The following is a 22,289-nucleotide window of genomic DNA, read 5'->3' as shown; positions in this document are numbered from 1 at the left end:
CTTGTGCCATCTGGCAGAGGAATTGGCAAGGTAGCCTACCTTAAAAACTCAACAAATCTATTGTTACCTGGTCAAAGGGCCCCCTCTGCTATATTGTAAGATTGTTGCACTACTGATTAAGCACACTGGCCCTGCTGCTGTTTTGATTAATGCAATATCAATGTCTTTTTCTTGTGTTAACTGCAGGTAAATGAAATATTGAGTACATGCAGCTTCAGTAGCTTAGGGGGCGCATTTGTGCACAGGCAGGGAATGACTATAGAATGAACGGCTGTCTCCTTTCTATGTAGGACATTTAAAAGTGATCTTCCTTCTTTGTGTCTGGTATAGGATTTCAAGCCTCTTAACTCCCACAAACCAGGGTGTGTGAGAACCACCTGCATCTTTGCAGAACTAATGGCTCCACTTCCTTTTCATTCAGCTTGGCCAGGCTAGAATCACCCATCCTTTAAGGGTGATTAAGTAAGACAAGAAGCTCAGAAATCACCATCAGCCAGTGCTATGATTCAGTAGTTTATTGGAGACAGACAACTGCTTTGACAGCAAACACACACTCAAAAGGGGGACTACATCAACCTAAAGAAAGAGACCCATCCCCCTTCAAACACCCCCCCCCCCAAGTTCCATTAATCTTTCCTTTAAACCCAGCATGGATGAAATAACCCAAAACAATGCAAATTACAAGTTAGTGCATACTCATCTCTGAAAGAAACCTCACACGTCCATACAGGACACTAAGGACAGACATCACAGCATGGAAGGTGCACTGGAGAGTGGGCAGAGGAGGAACAAAGGGGACAGGTGAGAAAATATGTTGACAGTGCTTTAGACATATTACCACTTGCTGCCATTCCTGAACATGACTTTGAAGCCTGCTATTCCCACCTCTCCTGTGTGCATTATTCCACACCATGATGTCTGAAATGGACTGGTGGGAAGGACTTACACAGCTCTTCATTCCCTTAAAGTTGGCCTAGAATGTTCAAGTCTATGCCAGCACAGGCAATATGGTCCATTGGTTCAGAAGATTGGTGGGAATAAAGAGGAGGAGTCAAGAGGAGGGGGGAAGGGAGCAAGAGAGATCTTCATGCTACTTCTTCCTCTGCCTCCTCTTCAAACTCCCCTTCTTCTGCCGTTGCATCCTGGTATTGCTGATACTCTGAGACCAGGTCATTCATATTGCTCTCAGCCTCTGTGAACTCCATCTCATCCATGCCCTCGCCTGTGTACCAGTGGAGGAAAGCCTTGCGGCGGAACATGGCTGTGAACTGCTCGGAGATGCGCTTGAAAAGCTCCTGGATGGCCGTGCTGTTGCCAATGAAGGTGGCGGCCATTTTGAGCCCACGGGGCGGGATGTCGCACACTGCTGTCTTCACATTGTTGGGGATCCACTCTACAAAGTAGCTGCTGTTCTTATTCTGTACATTCAGCATCTGCTCATCCACCTCCTTCATGGACATTCTGCCTCGGAAGACTGCTGCGACTGTCAGGTAACGCCCGTGGCGGGGGTCACAGGCTGCCATCATGTTCTTTGCATCAAACATCTGCTGTGTTAGCTCTGGCACAGTCAAGGCCCGGTACTGCTGGCTGCCACGGCTAGTCAGAGGGGCAAAGCCAGGCATGAAGAAGTGGAGACGAGGGAAGGGCACCATATTGACAGCTAGCTTGCGAAGGTCAGCATTAAGCTGGCCAGGGAAACGGAGGCAAGTGGTCACCCCACTCATGGTAGCAGAGACCAAGTGGTTGAGGTCCCCATAAGTGGGAGTTGTGAGCTTGAGGGTGCGGAAGCAGATGTCATATAGAGCTTCATTGTCAATGCAGTACGTCTCGTCTGTGTTCTCCACCAACTGGTGAACTGAGAGTGTGGCGTTGTAAGGCTCCACCACTGTGTCTGAAACTTTGGGCGATGGAACCACACTGAAGGTGTTCATGATGCGGTCAGGGTACTCTTCACGGATCTTGCTAATCAGCAAGGTCCCCATCCCTGACCCGGTGCCCCCACCTAGAGAGTGGGTGAGCTGAAAGCCCTGGAGACAGTCACAGCTCTCAGCCTCCTTTCTGACCACATCTAGGACAGAGTCCACCAGTTCAGCTCCTTCTGTGTAGTGTCCTTTAGCCCAGTTGTTGCCAGCACCACTCTGACCTAAGCAACAAGAAAAAAGTGGGAGGGGGAGAAAGACTGTTAAAATGCCAGCTTTACTGGCATTTTGCAGCTTTTACAGCAATGAGCAACTTTATTTACTCACATTTCTATTCTGTCCTTCCTCTAAGGCAGTGTTTCTCAAACTGTGGGTCAGGACCCACTAGGTGGATCGCGAGCCCATTTCAGGTGGATCCCCATTCATTTCAATATTTTAGTTTTAATATATTAAACTTGATGCTACCAAAGGATGTGACTGCATTTGGGTAAATATTACAGACCTGAAGCTGCTATGCATATTCTTTTAACAATTATAGTAAATGGGACTTACTCCTGGGTAAGTGTGAGTAGGATTGCAGCCTAGAATTGCTAAAAATTTTCCTGCTCGATGATGCCACTTCCAGTCATGTCATCACTTCTGGTGGTTTCATTCTAAAAAGTGGGTCCCGGTGCTAAATGTTCTTACACATTTAGCACCGGGACCCACTTTGTGGACCCACTGGGACCACTGCTCTAAGATCAGGGCAGTGTACATAGTTCCTCCCCTCCTTTTGTTCTCACAACAACCCTGTGAGGCAGGGGAGGCTGACAGCAACTGGCCCAAGGTCACCCAGGAAGCTTCATGGCTGAGTAGGAACTTGAACCTGGCTCTTCCAGGTCTAAGTCTGACTCCCAAACCACCACACAACCCAAAAATTAGCTTCCCCCCCCCCCGTTTTTTAAAAATGCCCATCTCTGTATGACAGTCTCCTTCACTTCAGATTACAGATTTCAGATTATAGATTTCAGATTCTATAATTCCATATTTCAAATACCTGCGGCCACAAGAGCTAGAAACTGTTTAAATGAGAACTGGTTTATCTTATTTCTCGACCCCCACCCCATCCCACCCAATTTATCCTAGCTCCTAATTCCTGGAGAGCTTAGGGCCCCACCTGGACCATGCCACTTGCCTCTTCTTTCCACCTCAAATGAGGTTACACATACCTTGAAGTATCTGAGGGGGCCATTTCCTGCTCAACCCAGTCAGCACACCCAGAACAAGCATGCTGGCCCATGCCTGTGCTTGCAGCATCTAAACTAGTACAGAGATAGCTGAAAGCCATTGCTGGCTCATTCCAGTCCCTTCCTCCAGGCACAGTTCACGTAGGAGGAGAGAGTGGTTTTAATTAAGAATTGCTTTTGCAGAACTAATGCCGCATCGAGCAGTTCCTGTGCTTTTAACTTGGGGCCCAGCAAAATAATGACGTTATTCCTGCTAGTGTGCTCTGGGATTGCCATTTCGCAATGTACTTAAGGCCACAGCTGGCCTCTCATGCACAAGGAGGGCAAAAGTGCACTTTGAGAAATCCAGGCACTAGACAGTGCTTGGTTCCCTCCGCCCTCATGGCTAGAAGCACCCTATGGCAGCATGCAGCTTAAAAGTCTCATCTCCCCTAAAACCTCCTCCTGTGTTGTATGTTCATTGCCTCCCAGCATCACCACTATTCATGATGAATATTCAGTTCACAAGTACAACAGACTACACTACCTCTAAGCATCATGGAAGAGCCAAGGCCCCAACCAAGTCATTTGTAAGCCAGCCATCGGACACTTCTTGAAAACCAATGTTCCCCATATGTCCTTGGGAACATATTTAATGTATATAGTATTAAATATGTATTTAATGTACATATTTAATGTATATGGTGCTCCAAGTGGCACACATCCCCACTTCTCCCTGCACATTTACAGCAACGATCTACGATGGTGACTGATTCAATGTTATCTAGTGACTTTCACAGCTGAACAGAATATGAACCAGGATCCCCCTGGTCCATTCAATGCTTGATCTACTTCATTTAGTTGCAAACTGCCTGCCTACTTGGAACATGCTGCAGTTGAGATGTCTCCGGCTCAGAGACATTTCAAGAAGTATCTGGTCTTCTATATATACAGGTATGTGGGGATATATATATCTGATAACAGCTGATAGTCTACTGATAGTCTACTCTGCCAACTAGCTCAACACTATCCCATTCCTGGTAGTTTCTTACCAAAGACAAAGTTGTCAGGCCGAAATATCTGCCCAAAAGGTCCAGACCGGACAGAATCCATAGTACCAGGTTCCAGGTCAACCAAGACAGCCCGGGGCACATACTTGCCACCTGAGAAGACAGAGAAAGAGAGAGACATCTTTAGAACTGGTTAAGAATACAGCTGATGACAACTCCCTCCCCCACACACATTACTCATATCCAGAGTTTACACAGATGTTCCTCTGCACAATCCCATACAGACAGACATCATATAAAGTAAGCAGCCTTATACAAGTCAGCTCCTGCTCAGACAGCATCAGTCTATTTATTCAAGTTACAGTCCAATCCTATCCAAATCCCCCCTTGCAAATGAAGGTGCACCAAGGAGGCATGCCCTGCATACCATAGGCAGTTGTAGAGGTCTCCTTAGGGTAAGGGAACTTTACCCAAGGAGAGTAAGAGAGGGAAGGGGGACAGGATATGGCCACACACTAGTGCCACCAATCCCACTCCCTCCCTGCCCAGAAACACCCCTGTTCGTCCCCCTCCTCTCCTCCCACCACCTCACTTGGTATCAGGGATGGTAATCTTACTGCTGGCCTGGGTAAACAGCTGCCAGCCATTGCACTGGCAGCCTCATTGCATTTGCCAGTGGCATTGGCAAGTAGGGCAATGTTGTGCGCTGCACACCAGATCCAAGCACTTCTGCCTGGATCCTGATGCTTTCACCAAAAGGGATCCTTCAGATAGGATCAAGCTGTTAGTCTAGTATCTCTTGCACCCCAGTCCCTAAGAATAATGGAAGAAAAAATCAGCAGGAATGAGGTGCCAATTATATTTAGTGGGAGACAGAGATGGGAACTGCAGGTTAAGGTGAGGTTACTGAGACCAGGAGAAAGTAGTAGTTTGATAAACATAGAAGAGGGAGTACAGAGAAGGAAAAGGACCCATATCAAATAAGACTCTAGACCACGGGTGTAAAGCATAAGGCCCGGGGGCCGGATGTGGCCCGCTGAAACTTTTCATCTGGCCCTTGAGCTCTCAGCTGCTGAGCACTGCTGACATGGCACTGCTGAAAGGGCAGCTTGCATGATAACTGGGCTCTCCCTTATCTTGAAATATGATCAAAATTTGCATATTTTCTCTTTTTTGCAGCTAATGAGTTCATGAGAAAAAAGTGCTTATTTCTGGTTATGACCTGTTTAATGATATCACTTCCTGCTGAATGACACCATCTCCGGCCCTCAGCAGGCAACATGGATACTATTCGGCCTGCAGTAGGAAACGAGTTTGACACCTATAATTAATCAAACATTCTACTTTAAACTGGTAATCACTGCCAAATAGTTAGAGCACCATAAAGATACTAGTCTTTATATATCCCCATTACATTCCCAGTGTCAGTGACACATGCCAGCTGACAACTGATAGATCAGGATTGTCTCATTTCAGGCACAGGAAACAACAAGGAAGAAAGCCAAAGGCAGAACTGCTTGGATGGGGAGAGGAAAGGGAAAGCAGCTGATTGATTGCCATACATAAGCTCATGAGTCAAAGGGAGGACTTTGGGCTCAAAGTTACACAGCACTGCCACATGGACAAACCTGAGGCCTCGTTGTAGTAGACGTTGATCCTCTCCAGCTGCAAGTCACTATCCCCATGGTAGTTGCCAGTGGGGTCTATACCATGTTCATCACTGATGACCTCCCAGAACTGTTGGGAAAAGATAAAATGTTAGAGCAAATCATGTGACCAAATCCTTCTGAAATCTAGCAAACTGAATATGCATTGCAAGTGGCAGATTGTGGATACCATGAAGAGAAGCAGACAGATGCCTCTCCTGTGGGGCACAATCCACCAGGAAGTTCTGCACAAAGTCCACAGAAATGAAAAGGAGTGGCACAAAAGCCACTCAGTGAACTATCAGACAACTATCAGTGAAGCAAATAGAGGAGAACTTCCCAATGAAGTATATCCCAACGTTAGCGAGCAAGTACAGTTTGGGTCTTCCCCCCCCCCCATATCAGACATTAAAGTATCATGGACAGTGCTTGACCTAAATTCTACCCATATATTAGTTTCTTAGAGGCTACCATTACTATGGGGTGCATTTCTTCAGAGTTACAGCTTGTAGTTGAGTGTATATGACCAACGGTGTTTCCACTATCACTGCACACCTGCTGCATGGAAGGGCAGTGAATTCCAATACCTCGGGGGGGGGGGGTAAATTGGTATCAGCATCACTAGATCATTTAACCAGTCAGATGGCACATATCAATTTGCTACCAATTATCTCAAGCGCTGGCAGGCAGAGGGTATTGGTTGCTCTTCATTCAAGCTCAATCTGTCATCCTGACCTCTGGAGGAACTTGTGTGAGACATCCAATTTCACGGCAAAGCAAAACAACAATGCAATTTACTACATGGCAGCGTGCACACGAAACACTTGCTTCTGTGATGTTCACCTTCTACCTCCCTCAAACCTAAATGGAACCTTTGCACATTACAAATTCCTACGAGAGGATTTGGGCAGCTGTTCTAAGGTGTGCACATAGGGCAATGTATGGACATTGCTATTAACTAGGGCGTGTCAATATATACATCTATAGATATATAGATGTAGATATAGATATAAATGAATATCCTGATTGACTCATTAACGCCCAGCCCAAACCCCTGGACCTAGAAACATGAAATTCGGAGAGTATATTCCTTCCATGACATAAGGTCATAAGAAGGGATTTTTAGAAATTCAGTCCCTAAGGGGATGAGAAGAGGTAAAACGTATTTTCATGGATTCCTCACTATCTGTTAGGCCTGATGATATATCATCTTGGTTTTTGCTTATAAAGGTTACCCATACAAATGTTTAAAAACATAATTCAGGATTTCGCCCTATTCAACACCTAATGGGGTGAATCTAAATTCAAGGGTGTATTACAGAACCCTTCCTACTTAGGCCTGGATGGCTTTTTCCCCTGCCTGAGAGAGTTCAATGGCCTACCCAGCAACTGAGGCCAGACCGGCCCTTTTAACTTAACCTTTTTAAAGTCAGTATGGCAAGGGGGTAGTAACAGTAAAATAAGTCATTTTAGTGTTTGCTCTGAACAGTAAAATGAAGTGTATTTATTGCTCAATGCAAGGTTTTGCTACCCCCAGATTTTGACAAGACTTTCTCCTGAGAACTTGTGCTATCGCCAGCCCTTGCTCTGCTTATTCCTGTATTCCAGTTAGAAGGAGAGTTAGGGAGGGTCACTGGCTCAAGAGTTGTGTGGCACAGTCTCACTTCCCTCACAGGAGGCATTTTCTCTTGACTGTAGTTGCTGTAAATAACAGCAGAAGGTCTCTTAATTTAAGTTGGTTTGGCAGTTGAGTATATCAACATCAGTGGGGACACGGTGCCTCACACTATGGTCCCTGTCACAGGAGCCGGAGCCTGCCTATTCCAGTCCCTCTCCTATCACATGTATGACACTCAGCTAATGGCGAGGAAGGTGCGTGAGCTCATCATGAGGTACGTGGTGGACAGCTGGTAGGAGTTCTCCATCATGTTCCATGACAGCGAAGGGGGACAACTACACCAGCTCCGTTGAGTACCTTGCTCATATGTCCCAACCCTTTACTTACGGTGGTTTATGTGAGCTGGTGGTGGCTGGGCAACTGTTTGAGTTTGTCTTTGAGGTTTACACAACGGTGAGCTCTATGAGAGACTCAGTGCTGAAGGTCACTCTGTGAGGAGGTTACGCTTTATGCAGGACCTTTATAGGGGCCATTTTGATGTGTACCTGCCACAAGAACCTGAAGAAGTGTCCACCACACCACCCCTTCCTTAGCCTGACTGTGCCTCACAACTCTCACAGCCATCTTGTCCCCAAGAAGGTTCCTGGCAAACGTCATGCCAGATAAACGAATGCGAAAAGGAGGGAACAACTTAAGGATGCAGCAAAGAAATATGCACAGAGTAATTTTGCAGTGCACCATGCTGCGGTGGCCAATAAGTACACAGAGTGGCAGAGTCTTGATAGGAGCACAGCAATCCTGGAAGACGAGTAGAAAGCTGAGCACGTCCATGGAAGGTCAAGGCTCACTCAGGCATGGCATATGATCCTGATGTGGCTTATGAGGCAGATAGTACAGTAGCCCTGAGCCCCATGAGCCACAAATGCCAGTACTGCAATGTCCTCAAGTGGAAAGAGGCATGTGCTGCAGCACTGGTAAGGTGCAGTTCCTGCCCTTTGAACCTCTGCTCAAGCCTCTATACAGCTTGCTAATGGACAGCCACCTCAAACACACTCACTTCATGGGATGTATTCAGAAGTACAATGGCTGCTTCAACATACCAGTTCAAAATACAAAAATATCTCTGTTGCATACTTAAAGAGTATGCAACAGTTCATACTGTAGGTTAGCTACTACAGGACAATCAGTCATGGCTACAGCACCCATTAGGTGCTGGCTCAGTTCATACAGAGAAGTGGTCAAACCACACTGGTCGTTTCAAGCAAAGTGAGTTTGTATTCCAACAAGGCTGCATGTTGCAGGGGAAGACAGGCAGTTCTGGGCAAGCTGTTCATTAGGGAAGCTTGACTGCCATTGCAGATCTTCAGATTGATGAATCCACAATAAGACTGAGGCAGCCCAAGGTTTTTTACACATGAAAAGTGATAGGTGGCTTCTGAGGGCCATAAAACTGGTGTATAAGTATAAAAAACAATAACAATACAACACAAAAAGTTTCAAACAGCACAAAAACTTCAGCTAGTGGGGCATCTGCAAAGCACATGGAAACACTTGACATATCTAGTTTTTGAAATGTTAGTAAGGAAGGAGTCAGACAAGCCTTTCAGGGAGAGAATTCCAAAGTATGGGTGCTGCAACTAAGAAGGCTCTGTCCCATCTCCTCATCAGCCACACTTCAGATGGTGGTAGATTTTAATCGGGTTAAGTAGCAGCACTGCTCTGCAATGGGTGTATCTATATACAGTCGCACCTTCCAATAGTCCAATCCAATCCAAACCATTTAGTGCTTTGGAAGTTCTGACCAGCACTTTGAATTGGGCTCAGACACAACCATGAACAAATGTAGACTGGACAGTATCAAAGTGATATGATCTGAAAAGGGGGGGGGCAGTGCAGCAGGAAAATATTTCTTCATGGTCACGAAATAAACCTCAAAATGGACTCCAGGCTCTTGAGTCTTCCTCCATCATCACTCCACCCATTTTAATATTCCCAGCTTTCCCAAAACATTAGTGAGAACGGGCATTTAGGAGTCATCACAGCATCAGCTGAGCCCTTCCTCACTCTATGGCAGTGGTCTCAAAACTTTTTTGCCAGAGGGCCGCATCAAATATCTGACATGGTGTTGAGGGCTGGAAAAAAAATTTAAATATAAAATTTATATAAATAAATTAGAGATGAAACTTAGATGAGTGAATAAATGAATGAATGGGCTCATTCATTCAACTTCTCTGGCCCTTAGAACACCCTCCAGATGCAGCCAGAGCACAGCTCAAATGTTCAGCCAAGTGGGCCAGAGGCTTTCAGGGAACAAGACGTTGGCCGTGGGCCGGATAAAGGCTCGCCTCGGGCCACATCTGGCCCCCGGGCTGGGGTTTGGAGACCCCTGCTCTAAGGTTAGCTACTACAGGAAATCAGTCATGGCTACAGGCAATTCCCTCACAGCCAGAGTGACCAGATGCTATAACTGCAAAAGAGAACAAAGCACCCCAAAATGAGGGATATCCCAAAAAATGCAGGACATTCATGGATTGAGAACTGGTTGAAGAACAGGAAACAGAGAGTGGGTGTCAATGGGCAATCTTCACAATGGAGAGAGGTGAAAAGCGGTGTGCCCCAAGGATCTGTCCTGGGACCGGTGCTTTTCAACCTCTTCATAAATTACCTGGAGACAGGGATGAGCAGGGAGGTGGCTAAGTTTACAGATGACACCAAACTTTTCCGAGTGGTGAAGACCAGAAGTGATTGTGAGGAGCTCCAGAAGGATCTCTCCAGACTGGCAGAATGGGCAGCAAAATGGCAGATGCGCTTCAATGTCAGTAAGTGTAAAGTCATGCACATTGGGGCAAAAAATCAAAACTTCACATATAGGCTGATGGGTTCTGAGCTGTCTGTGACAGATCAGGAGAGAGATCTTGGGGTGGTGGTGGACAGGTCGATGAAAGTGTCGACCCAATGTGCGGCAGCAGTGAAGAAGGCCAATTCTATGCTGGGGATCATTAGGAAAGGTGTTGAGAACAAAACGGCTAATATTATAATGCCGTTGTACAAATCTATGGTAAGGCCACAACTGGAGTATTGTGTCCAGTTCTAGTTGCCGCATCTCAAAAAAGACATAGTGGAAATGGAAAAGGTGCAAAAGAGAGCAACTGAGATGATTACTGAGCTGGAGTACCTTCCTTATGAGGGAAGGCTACGGCCTTTGGGCCTCTTCAGCCTAGAAAAGAGGCGCCTGATGGGGGACATGATTGAGACATACAAAATTATGCATGGGAAGGATGAAATAGATAGAGAGATGCTCTTTACACTCTCAAACAACACCAGAACCAGGACATCCACTAAAATTGAGTGTTGGGAGAGTTGGGACAGACAAAAGAAAATATTTCTTTACTCAGCGTGTGGTTGGCCTGTGGAACTCCTTGCCACAGGATGTGGTGATGGCATCTGGCCTGGATGCCTTTAAAAGCGGATTGGACAAGTTTCTGGAGGAAAAATCTATTACAGGTTACAAGCCATGATGTGTATGTGCAACCTCCTGATTTTAGAAATGGGCTATGTCAGAAGGCCAGATGCAAGGGAGGGCACCAGTATGAGGTCTCTTGTTATCTGGTGTGCTCCCTGGGGCATTTGGTGGGCCGCTGTGAGATACAGGAAGCTGGGCCTATGGCCTATAGATGGGCCTATGGCCTGATCCAGTGGGGCTGTTCTTATGTTCTTATGACATGACAAAATAAAAGAAACACACTCACATATTGATTTCATGTGGTTAATTTAAACACTATATTACTTATTAAATGCAAATATTTTACACAGAATTTATTGTGTATTTATTAATTACAAGCAGGCTATGTACTGCCTGCAGGGGCCCCCCTCACAGGGAAAAGGAAGACATTTAATTTCTTTTCCAGGACAAGAGGCATCCCGGCAAGAGGAAATCTGGTCACCCTGCTCACAGCCATCAGGAACTGAATCAAATGACTCTGAGGGTGGACCATTTAATAGGCACCTGCACTTCCATGGGACTGGAAGTCCTAGGGGCTAAACTCTAGCAGCATTTTCTGGAAGACAGCCTGAAAGTCACCTTCCTTAGCTTCTTGTCCTCAACTTCTTGTGCATAACCTTGTTACTGTCTCTAAGGGAGGCACAAGTTTAAAAGACAATGTCAAGTAATTTGCAAACTAGCCAATCTTCTTTCAAGAAACTTCAGTATACCAGATGAAGGGCACAATCCTAACCAGGTCTACTCAGAAGTAAGTCCTGTTTTGCTCAGTGGGGCTTACTCTCAGGAAAGTGTGGTTAGGATTGCAGCTGAAGTCATTCTCCTGAACATCACGCCTTCAAGATCAGAAACAAGGTATGAGAACATGAAATCGTACCCACTGTAGCACATGCGAGTGGCTCTTATTTGAATCTCCATACAAAATCTTCCCGCATGTGGAAGTCCAGTAAATAGTCTATGGCCCAGAACCAGTCCCTCCCTGGAGGCCAGCAGGCTCTGAAAATTTTTCCCAGCTGGCCTTCCCACCTGTGTTTTTGGTTTGGGTACTGTTGCTCTTGCTATCCTTATTATTATTGGGTTGTGGTTGTTGTTATGGTTGTGGTCGCCGTCGTTATTGTTATTGCAGTATTTGCCCTTGCTCCATTTTATACTTTTATATTACTTATGTTTTCATGTTTTGCGCTTGCATCTGTCTCACTTTCTATTGTTTCTATCTTTTTATCTCTATCTTTTAATGAATGTTGTAAGCCACTTGGGGTTCCCCACTGAGGGGGGAAAGAAGGGCAGGGTATAAATCTTTCAAATAAATAGTACCAGGAGAGCTTCACTCCCTCAAGTTTGATCTCCCTGCACATGGAAAGCTCTGTGAAGGCATTTTGAAATGATTCCCCCCCCTTACATATACATAATTCAGTCTTGAAATCACCACAACACATTCCTTGCAAAAAGTACAAGGGGGTTTCCATACGAACACCTACTTGCAAGCCAGACTGAGACAAAGTGGCAAGCCAGCCATAATATCACATGCATTTCTGCACAGATAACTAAATATAGCTCTGCCACTGTACAAGGCACTTTACAGGGTAAAGTGACACCCTCGATCATGTTGAAAGGTTAGACAAATGAATTGCAATAGCACCACCCACAATTAAAAGTTGCAAGGCAGGGACAGACCTAATTTGGAAACTTGGTGGAGCAGTCATTTAAAGCCAAGAGGTCACTCCACTGTCAGCTGTGTTTGGTACAGCTATACTGTATTTGCTTCAAGAAGCCCACTTACCATAATGCGAAACCACACTAGGTCTGTAGACCAGTTCCAAGCCCTAGAAGAACCAACTAGAAGAGTAAGCTTGTCATGCAAAAAGGGAAGCAGACTGAAGACAAGAACTTGTGCAAGGTCTATGCCAGTGATGGCAAATATTCTGGGTTTGGTATGTCAAAAATTCAGCAAATTCCTAACTTGACTCTGCTGGCATGTTACCCCCCCCCCGCCCCGAACAAAGAGAAACAATTCTTACATGTTCATTTTTTAAAAACACAGTCCAATCATGCTATATTTTGTAACATCAAATTACAACAATGATATACAAATAAACTCAATTGTTGTCAGGTGTGTCACCCAAAATGTTGTGTCATATTACCTTTGACACGCATGTCATAGGTTCACCATCACTGGTCTACGCTCTTCCTACTCTGACAGAGCTCCGCTGTGAGGTTTAAACCTGGGAGAGGGATTAGGTTTTACCCATTAGGCTTCACAACACAGAAGTCTTGCATTCCAATGGAATGGACTTGAAATAAGTTACACTGGTGTGCTGAGCCTTTTGAGGATTGCTGTCATAGCCATCTTCAAATGCACAGCCTGATGCAAACGAACGGGAGATTTCTCACAACACCTCAATGATTCCTGAGCACTTGCTTCTAGCCACCTCTTAGATCAATTATTTTCAACCACTGTGCTGTGGCACAGTGGTGTGCTGTGAATGATCTGAAAATGGCCCGCAGGTCATTTGTGGGAGTTTGGGGGAGGGTAATTTATTAGTAGGGCCACTGAGAAATGCGAGTCCCCTGCTGGCAGTGTGGTATGCGTATTGACAATTTTAGTGCCTTGTTAGTGTGCTATGAGATGAAAAAGATTGAAAATTGTTGTCTTAGATATTGGGAAGCAGATAATTGAGCAAATGGCACAAAACGAATCTCCTCCTGCCCACAGAACCGAGGAGGATGTGGAGACTGTACACATTGAAAGCCTCAATAGGCGAGGGGCTCCCAACACTCTGAGAACCATTTTTTTGCTGCTTAACAAAGCAGTAATGCCTAAACTTAATCCCAAGAGAATCAAATGCACCTTCAAGGGCAGGGGAAGGGAGCCTCCATGTTGCATGCCTCAGAAAAGAAGTACTATAGCAGTAATTTTCATCCTTTTTCATCTCATGGCACACTGACAAGGTACTTAAATTGTCAAGGCACACCATCAGTTTTTTTTTTTTACAACTGGCAATACTGCTGGTGGGGGGCTCACATCCCTACTGATCCTGCTAATAAATGACCCTCCCCCAAACTCCCATGGCACACCTGCAGACCATGCATGGCACACAAGTGTGCCACAGCACAGTGGTTGAAAATGGCTGTACTATAGCAACCTTGCTCTTTCCCTTGGGAGGATAACATACCAGAATTCTGTGATGCAACCTGCACAACAGCTGGCAGGTATGGGGGAAATCCTAGAACCAGGACCATTTTTGAGGAAGCCCCATCCTCAACATGCCTGGACAGAGAAGAATGACTGCAGAGTTGGCAATATTAAGTGTGTTTCTTTGCAGTTGCAAAGAGACCTGCCCATTATTATGGAAACTGATTAAACAAGGCATATATATATATATATTTTAAAATACGTATAGAGCAAGGTGTGCCTCCAGTTTTAGTGTAGAAGGAAACCCTACATTTTAGTGTCAAATGCTTGAGCAACACAGAAGTGGGTTATGCAGCTTCAATAAGGGGCAGGGAGAACCACACCTATACAAGATATATTCATGCTGCCCTTTGACCTTCAGGTGGCTGGTACAACACTCTACCCTGGATAAGAGCCAACAGGCAAAGAGGTGGATGGCAGAAGAAGGCACACAACCTGGCAGGAGTATTTGTCTTATGCTACCAATCTGCAGCATGTTCCCAAGCAACTAAGATGGGTTCTACCTGTTGAGTCAGATTTAATCAGAAGCAGGCTAGCTTAACTTAACAGCCAAAAGGGATACTCTGTAGTGCTCATCAGGTTCCCTTTTTGGGATATCCCTGGATGCCAAACTTGATATCACAGTTCCTAAAACAGAAAATCCCAATGCTTCCACAACACAAGCCCTACTGACACAACTACACAAATACACAAGCCCTACTGAGACACAAGCCCTACTGACACAGCTGGGAGCTGTGCAAGTACAAGCCCTACTGACACAACTGCACTATTATTCCACTGCAACAGGACTCATGCCAGAGAAATTTCCCAAGGATTGTGCCCTATGGGAATGAATCACCTGCTTCTTACTCTGTTACCCAACTCTACCTCTCAATTGCACTTTGCTTCACGGTGGGGTTAGTTCACCACCTGCCCAGATGTTTTCTGCATCCCACTTCAGTCTCCTTATCTGAAAGCCTTCTCTGCTAACCCAGGTGCTTCTCTGCATCAAGGTGCTTTCATATGAAAGTCTATTATCTGCTTCAAGCACACACCTACCCACCCATGACAGGCCGCAAATGATATGTGCATGTGTCAATGGGCTGCTGCACATCTAACACCAGAACTTTCATATCCCTCCAACAGTCATTCAACTGAAGAGAGAAATCTCAACACATTCTGCAACATTATAATGGAGTTATCCTGTCAGTCTTTGCCTCCTTCACATTGCTGCAGTAACAGAGTGGCAGATTCTATTTATACCCCATGCCTGTGAAAACTAAGAAGGTGGGAGGGAAGATAGTGAGCTTACAGAAAAAGAGCACAAGAATGGATGCAGAAGTCCCCATAGCCTTCTCCCTCCATTTCCCCCCCTCCAAAGCTGCCAGACCTGTGGGGAGGGGCAAGCAATAGAGTCAAATATACTTGGCATGAGAGGCAGCTGCTACACCAAGATAGGCCTCTCTCAGCAGCCAGGTCACTGCAGGAAGAGGAGCTTGGCTACAAGATTTCACTCTGTATTATTCAAAGCAAATCCTCCTTCTGCCCCACTCACAGAATGGCCCTTTAGAATTAAAGCTCTGCTGCCACATAAGCAAGAACAATCCCACACTAGTCTCCAGACTAGGAATGGAGCTCCAGATTCCCGTTCTGCTTTTGGGAATCAATGACAGGATCCCCAACTGCTAGCTGTAGCTGCCAGATACTACTTCTGAAGGCACACCCGCCTAGAGCAGAAGGGCCTCACATTTTGACCACTCACCCTCACTTCTGTTTAGCATCTGCTGATGCCATATAAAGCCCAACCCCAGCTGGGTTTTAGGTCACATCCTGGGATGTGCTACAGAAGTTTGCATGTGGAAGAGCAAGCTGGGTCTAACATAGCTTAACACCTCCCTCCTGCGATTCACTGCTGCAAAACTGTGCCCAGAAAGCAGGCATGCAGACACACAGGAACACCCAGGAGCAGCTCTGGGGTTCTCATAGAATGAGGCTCAGCAAGTCCTCCAAGAAGGAGTCAAAAGAAAAGTGAGCTTCGCAGCAGTGACTCAGGCCTAGTTCACTGAGGTGGTAAGCTTGGCCTGGAATGTGTACCATTTCAGACTGCAGGTGGGGGCTCACAGAATGGAAAGCTCCATGGAAAGAATGGAAAGAAAAAGTTACCAGCAATGAGAAAATTCCAGGTTCTAGTTTCCTATGCAACAGGGGCTGCTTTTTTATGGTGGAGCAGTCAAACATGCAGTCAGGAAGTGGATAGTCCAGACAAGGCTTACCACCTCAATTAACACTAAGCCTCAATGTATCTCAACTCAGATATGGGCAGGTGGTGTGGCCTTGGAGGGTTAGCGGTCACCTTGCCTGAAAAAGCTAAACAGCTGCTTGGATAGGAGACTGAGGGCCCAAACCTATCCAACTTTCCAGCACCGGTGCAGCCACAATGCAGCCCTGAAGTAAGGGAACAAATATTCCCATACCTTGAAGAGGTCTGTGTGACTGCTACCCCACCACAGGATGCAGTGCACACCCCATTGGCACAGCTACACTGGTACTGGAAAATTGGATTTGGCCCTGAGGCCACTGTCTGTGTGGAGGAATCACGTGGCAAAAACCCAGAAAACATCCCTGAGAAGCTGATCTGAAACTTGGTTGCAGCTCACTGTGAGAGCTTAGAAAGTGCAAGAACTGGCAGCAAGGATGGTGACTGCACTATGAAGGGAAACACCTGGAGAAATGGAGGTTCTATGAGATTGTCTCATGGAATAATACTTGTAAAAATCTCATTGAATAATGAATTTCTGTTCAGCCTGCCTATGTAAACCACCTTGAGTCTACTGAGAAAGACAGCATATAAATATCATCATAAATAAACTCCAGTACGTTGGAAGCTGGTCCAGCAACACTTCCATCCTGTAATACACTCCTGTGGCTGACCTGGAACCTCATGTGAAGACCTGGAACCTTCAGTTATGTCAGTGGGGGGAACTAGAAGCTTTCAAATGACAGCACAAGGCCCAGCTTCTGGGAAATAACCCAGCAGAGCTACCACTCTTGCTTTTGAAGGCAAGGTTTACATCACTGACAAGGGTGGAGGGGAGCCCTTCTGTAAGACAACATGAGAAGGAGTGCTACATTTCTGACCTACTTCCTCTATGGTTAGTGGGCCATGCCAGATCTCCTTACAAAAGCCTGAAATCTCCGCATGCCTGAAGTTAGGAGGAAACAAGCCAAAGCTTTCCTGGGTAGTTAGAGGTAGTATGGACCTTCTAAAACTACAGGGCAGTAATGGGCTAGGTGACCTGGGCAGACCCTGCAGATAGCAATCCAGATTAAGCTACAATTATGGCACCTCACAAGCCCTAGATAAGGCAGGCTGTTCCGGTTCACTTCTAGCTACGAGGGAGGCAGCCAAGTCCTATGGGATCATAGAACATTTCATTCCACAAAGCTGGCTTTCTGTTGCAGTGTCCTAAGAAGTGAGGAGCCTGACTCTTCCTAAGGATTTCCTCTGGTGAGTACACTACAGTAGCAGAGCACAAGACACAAAGGCTGCAATCCTAACCACACTTTCCTGAATAAGCCCCATTGAACAAAATAGGACTTACTTCTGAGTAGACCTGTAGGATTGTGCCCACAGTATTTTAGCATTGCCTAGTAGCAGCTATTATAATTGCAGAGAAATCTTTACTCAGAAGTGAGTTCAACTATATTCAATGGATCAAGGTAGGTGTGTGGCCTTTAATGTCCTTCCCTGCAACACTTCCTGAACCTGACAAGATTTATTTTCTACTGTGCAGCTTTTGCATGAATATATCACACAACTGTACACTTTTCCCCCACTAAAGCAGCACTTTAAGGAAGAGGCACATGCCATGGTTTGCCTCACCACAGAGACAAAGGGAGACAATCCAACAGAGGTGATCAGGTCTGGGTGCCATTAAAAAGACAGCAGCAGGTGATGCTCACAGCCCAAGTGCTTTGTGTGTCCACTGATACATTTGCAGTGGTGCTCTTGCACAGCTCTGGCTAACTGCAGTGAGGCTTGAACAGCTGAACTTTCCCAATGGACCACACCTGAGGTCACAATGAGGCAGCAAGGGTGCATCATGCGCACCATGTGGGTTGTTTACCCAGGGCACCAAAATGTCCTCGCCAGGTGCATGAGCCACCATGTCGAGCATCCCCACCCCCCATTTCCAAAGGTCGGCTGTGTGGCTCAAGCGATCCCATGCCACACCTTTCCAGGCAGACATTCGACAGTAGCATCAGACAGATACCCAAGGAAACAAGTCACCTGGAGCACGGACTGGGGCGGGTGAGTGGGTAGGTGCGGGGGAAACTGAGAAGAAGACACGTGCCTGTCTGCTTGCCCTCCAACACAACAGGCAACCCACTGCACGCGAGTCCATTCTGGGAGAGGGGAGAGAAGAAGCCGAAGGCGATCGTGCCACGCCCGCAGGAATCCCTTCCCGAGGAGCAAGGACGGAAGCAGCCATGTTAGCGACCCCATTGCAGGCAGCTCTGCCCAGCCCCAACGCGCGTAAGCATGGAAAAGCAGCCAGACCCAGGGGCTGCCCTTCCAAGAGAACCCGGATCCAGCCTCTCTTCGAGCCCAATCCTCTGCCTGTCTACTCAGATGTAAGTCCCATTATAGTCAATGGGTCTTACTCCCAGGAAAGTGTGGATAAGATGGCAGCCTGAGAGCCCAATCCTCTGCCTGTCTACTCAGAAATAAGTTCCATTATAGTCAATAGAGCTTACGCCCAGGAAAGTGTGGATAGGAGGGCAGCCTGAGAGCCTAACGCTCTGTCTACTCAGAAGTAAGCCCCATTATAGTCAATGGGGCTTACTCCCAGGAAAGTGTGGCTAGGGTGGTCTGCCTGCCTACTCAAAAGTAAGCCCCGTTATAGTCAATGGAGCTTACTCCAAGGAAAGTGGGGCTAGGAAGGATTGGCGCCCTTCTCCGGCGCCGCAGCAAAGCGCCTCGTCAGCGCTCCCCGGTTCCCCACCCTGCGCTCCCGGCGCATTCCGGGAAGGAGCCATCACTGGTGACTAGCGCTGGAATCTGCCAGGCAGGGAAGCGCTCCCGGCCGGCCAGATCTCGAGCCCTTCCCCAGCAGAGTCTCAGCACGCGTCGCAGTAGGTGCCCCCCGCCCGGGAACCTCTTGGCCATCAGCAGCGCCGCCCAACCAACCACGGGGGAGAAAGAGGCAGCAGCTGAACTGCCTCCACCTTCAGCCAGGCAAACCCCTGCGGGGGGGGATCTGCCCTGCTTCTCCACCCCGCACCGTTTCCCTTGCCCTGACCTTGGCCCCAATCTGGTTGCCGCACTGGCCCGCCTGCAGGTGCACGATCTCCCTCATGGTTCCTGGCGGTGGCTCTGTGTATGCTGCGCACGGGCTCTGGACTTGGCTTGCGGCTGGCTGCCCGTCTTTCTGCCGGCGCCGCGCAGCTAATGAGCCTTAAATAGGCTCGGCTGGGAAAGGAGAGAGCGCGAGGCACTGCGCATGGGCTGCGGCTGCCGCCCCGGCCTGCCAATCCCCCCCCCCCCCCCGCCAGGAGGCCAGGCTGCAGAAACATGCCCAGTCCCGTTCCCGCCCCCTGATTCCGGGTGATCTGGAAGGCAGGGATCGGAGACCGTGGTGGGAAGCATCTGCACTGAAAGTGTGCCAAGCACAAAACAAGCACGGGGCAAGGAAGGCTGAGTCGCAAAGCACTAGACCCCAACATCCTAGGCATTATTGTAGTATGAAACTTTTTAAATAAAAATCTATATTTCCCCCCAAAAAAATCTTTCCCAACATCCTAGGCATGTTTGCTCCTCCATGACTGAGCCACTGCTCTCCTCCAAAGGGGCACACCTGACACACCTGGTCAGGACTTACACACTGAGGGCATTGACAAGACTACCTTCCAGCAAGGAAAAAAACAAACAAACAATGAGGTCAGGAGGAGTAGGAGGCACTTCAAGTGAACATAAAGCAATCTTTTGAGTCATAAAAGTCCTGAGTTTTGACAATTTCAATGGAACTCCTTCCAAAAATAATTCTACGCATACAAACTACCTAGTAGTGATTTCTGAGCCCTTTTACAATGCAAGGTTCAACAAGATACTCCCAGATAAGTCTTGCAAAGGACTTCAATTTTAATGTTATTATTCAGACTGAAGTCCTTTGCAAGACTTAACTGGGAGAAAGCCCCATTTATAATGCCATTTCTGCCAAACTCTTTTGGGGTGCTCTTTTTATTGTCCAACTGCTGTTTTTTGAAGATTTTTTAATTGTTATGGTTTTAAGGTTTTAATTTTTGTGTTAATTGTGATTTATGTTTTATATGTATTTAAGCTATGTTGTATGCCGCCTTGGGTTCCTTTGGGGAGAAAGTCCTTTGGATAGAGTTTGGATAGAAATATGTTCCAAAGGAACTTTGGAAAGTTCCTTTGGATAGAAATATGGCACATACACACATGCATCAGGGACCAAGTATGTACACCTGTAGGATGGACAAAAATGGGTTTAAAAAATGGGGTTCCAAGTAACCATGTATAGGACTGCACTGTAAGCTGTATCCTCTGTAGAAAGAAAACCTTATAAAAACAGTCATGTGAGTTGTGCCCAAGGTCAGCCCTAGTTACAATGTCGCATTGGCAGAATACATGTACAGCGAACATGACAAGTTTTGTCTTCGATTTATCTATTAAAGGAGAAAAATGCACTTGTCATAGCAGTGACATTTTGAGACATTTCTATGCATGTCTACTCAGAAGCAAGTCCCAATGGGGCTTACTCCCAGGTAAGTGTGGACAGGATTGCAGCCTACTTGCAGTATTCTTGAGCATTTCATCAGTGCGTGTGTTGCTTGGTGGTTCACACTGCCTGCTTTTGGATCTTGTATTAAATAACATTTCAGCAAAATCAGCATTTATAAAGCAACATTTTATTTAACACATTTTCCTTTACTTGCTTTTCAGGACAATATCCTTGCCAAGAAGCTATCAAGTTAAATCATAATAATGACTGCAATTAAAACACACACCAGGGAAAGCAGAAACACCAGACAGACCATCAGTCAGGTAAAAGCCAACCAGTTAAAAGGTCTTGCAAAATCAAGTTTTCCAAGCTCACTTAAAACAGAGGCCTCAGATCTTACTTAAAACATTACTTAAACATTACTTACTTAAAACATTGAAAAGGCCTCAGATCTATAACACATCAAATTAAAGTTCAATTTTTTAGGTACAACTAATAACTCAAGCAGATAAATGCTCTGTGAAATACAGCCACTTTCATCTGTAAGCCAATGAGGAGGAAGATTAGCTTCATAGATAGGAGCTTCATGGATTCAGAGCCTTACAGTAGAGGTGCCACTACTGGGAAGGTAGGCACATTAGGCACAACCTTCCATGATAGCTCAAAGTCAAGGAGCTCTTGCAACAAAACCTTCTGAGAAGGTCTCAATTCAAGGGAAAGGGTTTATGGAAGAAGGAATTCCTTCTAATGAGCAGGGCCCAAACTGCATAAGGCTATAAAGGCTCAAACCAGCACACTGATCATGCTTGGAAAAAACCAGCTGGTAGCCAATGAAAGTATGTTAAAGTCATAGACTGCTAGAGTTGGAAGGAGTCTTAGAGGTCATCTAGTCTAACCTCCTGCTCAGTGCACTGGTTTTATGTGGTCTCTGTGGCCTACTGTAGTTACAGTTCATTTGGGGACTAGTTAAAGTTTCTGAACAGTCTTCAGGGCAGCCCTACATCAAGCGCATTCTAATAATATAATAGAGGTTGCCAAAGTATGGATCATAGAGATGTCTCAATCATCAAAAAGAGGTTTAAGCTGAATATAGGTACTGAATATAGGTAATATAGGTATATAACCACAACTACTAAGATAAATAAGGCAACTGCCTACCTTCTCCATGCCACTTGACAGTAGCCTGCCTAATTTGGGGTTCCCCAGATCAATGGTGGTTTGAGGAGCCAGAATCAAATATAAGTGAGAGGCTCACACTGGAAAATTGCTCTCTCTGAGGGCTCTGGGAGCTCCCACATGGCTCTCATTGCTCTGGACAGAAGTTCCTGAGAAGCCCGTTGCTGGCAATGAAATAAAGCTTGCAGACAATCACTCTTGCCTACTGAGTTTGCTTTTGACCTTGCAACATCAGCACTGGTAGTTATCGTACTGAATCATTATCGCACCCCCTTGACACTTCTCTATTGCATGATTC

The 22,289-nt window shown here is 46.3% G+C and overlaps 1 protein-coding gene across 1 annotated transcript; it reads right to left on the bottom strand.

Annotated features, from left to right (window-relative positions):
- Window positions 1-500: 500 nt before the first annotated feature.
- Window positions 501-19,530, bottom strand: TUBB4A (tubulin beta 4A class IVa). Its single transcript, XM_066614375.1, has 4 exons — window positions 19,373-19,530; window positions 5,763-5,871; window positions 4,177-4,287; window positions 501-2,143 (listed from the first exon to the last, which is right to left on the bottom strand). The coding sequence occupies exons 1-4, from the start codon at window positions 19,427-19,429 to the stop codon at window positions 1,086-1,088; spliced, it is 1,335 nt and encodes a 444-aa protein (XP_066470472.1). The 5' UTR covers window positions 19,430-19,530; the 3' UTR covers window positions 501-1,085.
- Window positions 19,531-22,289: the final 2,759 nt, after the last annotated feature.

This window comes from Tiliqua scincoides, chromosome 2 (assembly GCF_035046505.1).
Source record: "Tiliqua scincoides isolate rTilSci1 chromosome 2, rTilSci1.hap2, whole genome shotgun sequence".
In the NCBI taxonomy this organism is placed as follows: Eukaryota; Metazoa; Chordata; class Lepidosauria; order Squamata; family Scincidae; genus Tiliqua; species Tiliqua scincoides.
Note: the sequence above shows the minus strand (reverse complement) of the source record. Positions and strands in the feature narration are given on the sequence as shown.

What these genes read in the sequence shown, in the direction of transcription:
- TUBB4A (XM_066614375.1), bottom strand. Translation starts at nt 19,429, where the DNA reads ATGAGGGAGATCGTGCACCTGCAGGCGGGCCAGTGCGGCAACCAGATT. An exon ending in CTACTACAACGAGGCCTCAG is followed by an intron (nt 4,288 to 5,762) that starts GTTTGTCCATGT and finishes CTGTCTTCTCAG; the next exon opens with GTGGCAAGTATGTGCCCCGG. An exon ending in GCCTGACAACTTTGTCTTTG is followed by an intron (nt 2,144 to 4,176) that starts GTAAGAAACTAC and finishes CTTGTTGCTTAG; the next exon opens with GTCAGAGTGGTGCTGGCAAC.